The 840-nt window shown below is 42.6% G+C and overlaps 1 protein-coding gene across 2 annotated transcripts in view; it reads right to left on the bottom strand.

Annotated features, from left to right (window-relative positions):
- Nucleotides 1-840, bottom strand: part of si:ch211-196i2.1 (collagen alpha-1(I) chain) — a 168,410-nt gene that overhangs the window by 95,142 nt on the left and 72,428 nt on the right. For both annotated transcript variants that reach the window (XM_032540370.1, XM_032540369.1), the window contains exon 3: nt 288-446. In XM_032540370.1, coding sequence (XP_032396261.1) covers nt 288-446 — 159 coding nt within the window. The remainder of the gene's footprint in view (nt 1-287; nt 447-840) is intronic.

Genomic DNA, 840 nt, shown 5'->3' with positions numbered 1-840 from the left:
TGTTTAATTAGTTAGGAAGGTAAGTCATTGTCATTTTTTTGGCCATCTTTTGGGTTAGGTTAGGCTGATATCTTACTTTCTAGAAAGGGTCATTTTGTTTGCCTCCTAGGCACCCCTAGACTGGGGAGTAACAGTTCGATTTTAAACAATTTTAGCCAACGACCCATGAAGAAATCCTTCTTGAATCTGCTCAAGAGATGTTCAAACACTCAATACATACTTAACTTGCACTTGATTTGTATTAATTTGGCTCTAAAATACGGAAAGGTAACAAAAAGTGGGCTCACTCATAGTGTCGCTGCTGTGTTCCTATGAAGATGATGGCGTAAGCACTGATACGCAGCTGCACCATAACGTGGCCGTCGGGGCTCAGCATGGTGAAGACACTGCGTTCATCTCTCTGAGGACTCCGCAGCTGCACCAGTAAACTGAATTCATCTGCAAACCTAAACACAAATAGACAAACACCATGTAGCCATATATTTGCTATTCAAATGATATCCACAACGTTCCACTTCCACAAATTGCGCCAGATTTCACTAACTTAGGCCGGATAGCCGTTGCCTTCTGCTTTATTTTTGTGCTGGCATTTTAAACTCCGGCCAATTTATGAGGACTAAGGTCAATGGTCCTCAGATCTCTGCAGGGTAAACCCAGACAGCTAGCTAGACAATTAGTCCAATCTGACTTTTCTCTTGCATGACTTAACAACTTTTGAACGTACACAAATTCCTTCCCAAGGCTATTTTGCAGAGGGGCCATTGATCCGTAGGGTGCTTAGCGCTACCCAAGACGTGATTCGTTTAAGGAAATGCCAATAAACCAGAGCACGTTTTTCTC

The sequence above is a fragment of the Etheostoma spectabile genome, chromosome 16, assembly GCF_008692095.1.
Source record: "Etheostoma spectabile isolate EspeVRDwgs_2016 chromosome 16, UIUC_Espe_1.0, whole genome shotgun sequence".
Taxonomy (NCBI): Eukaryota; Metazoa; Chordata; class Actinopteri; order Perciformes; family Percidae; genus Etheostoma; species Etheostoma spectabile.
This window is presented reverse-complemented; position numbering and strand designations above follow the sequence as displayed.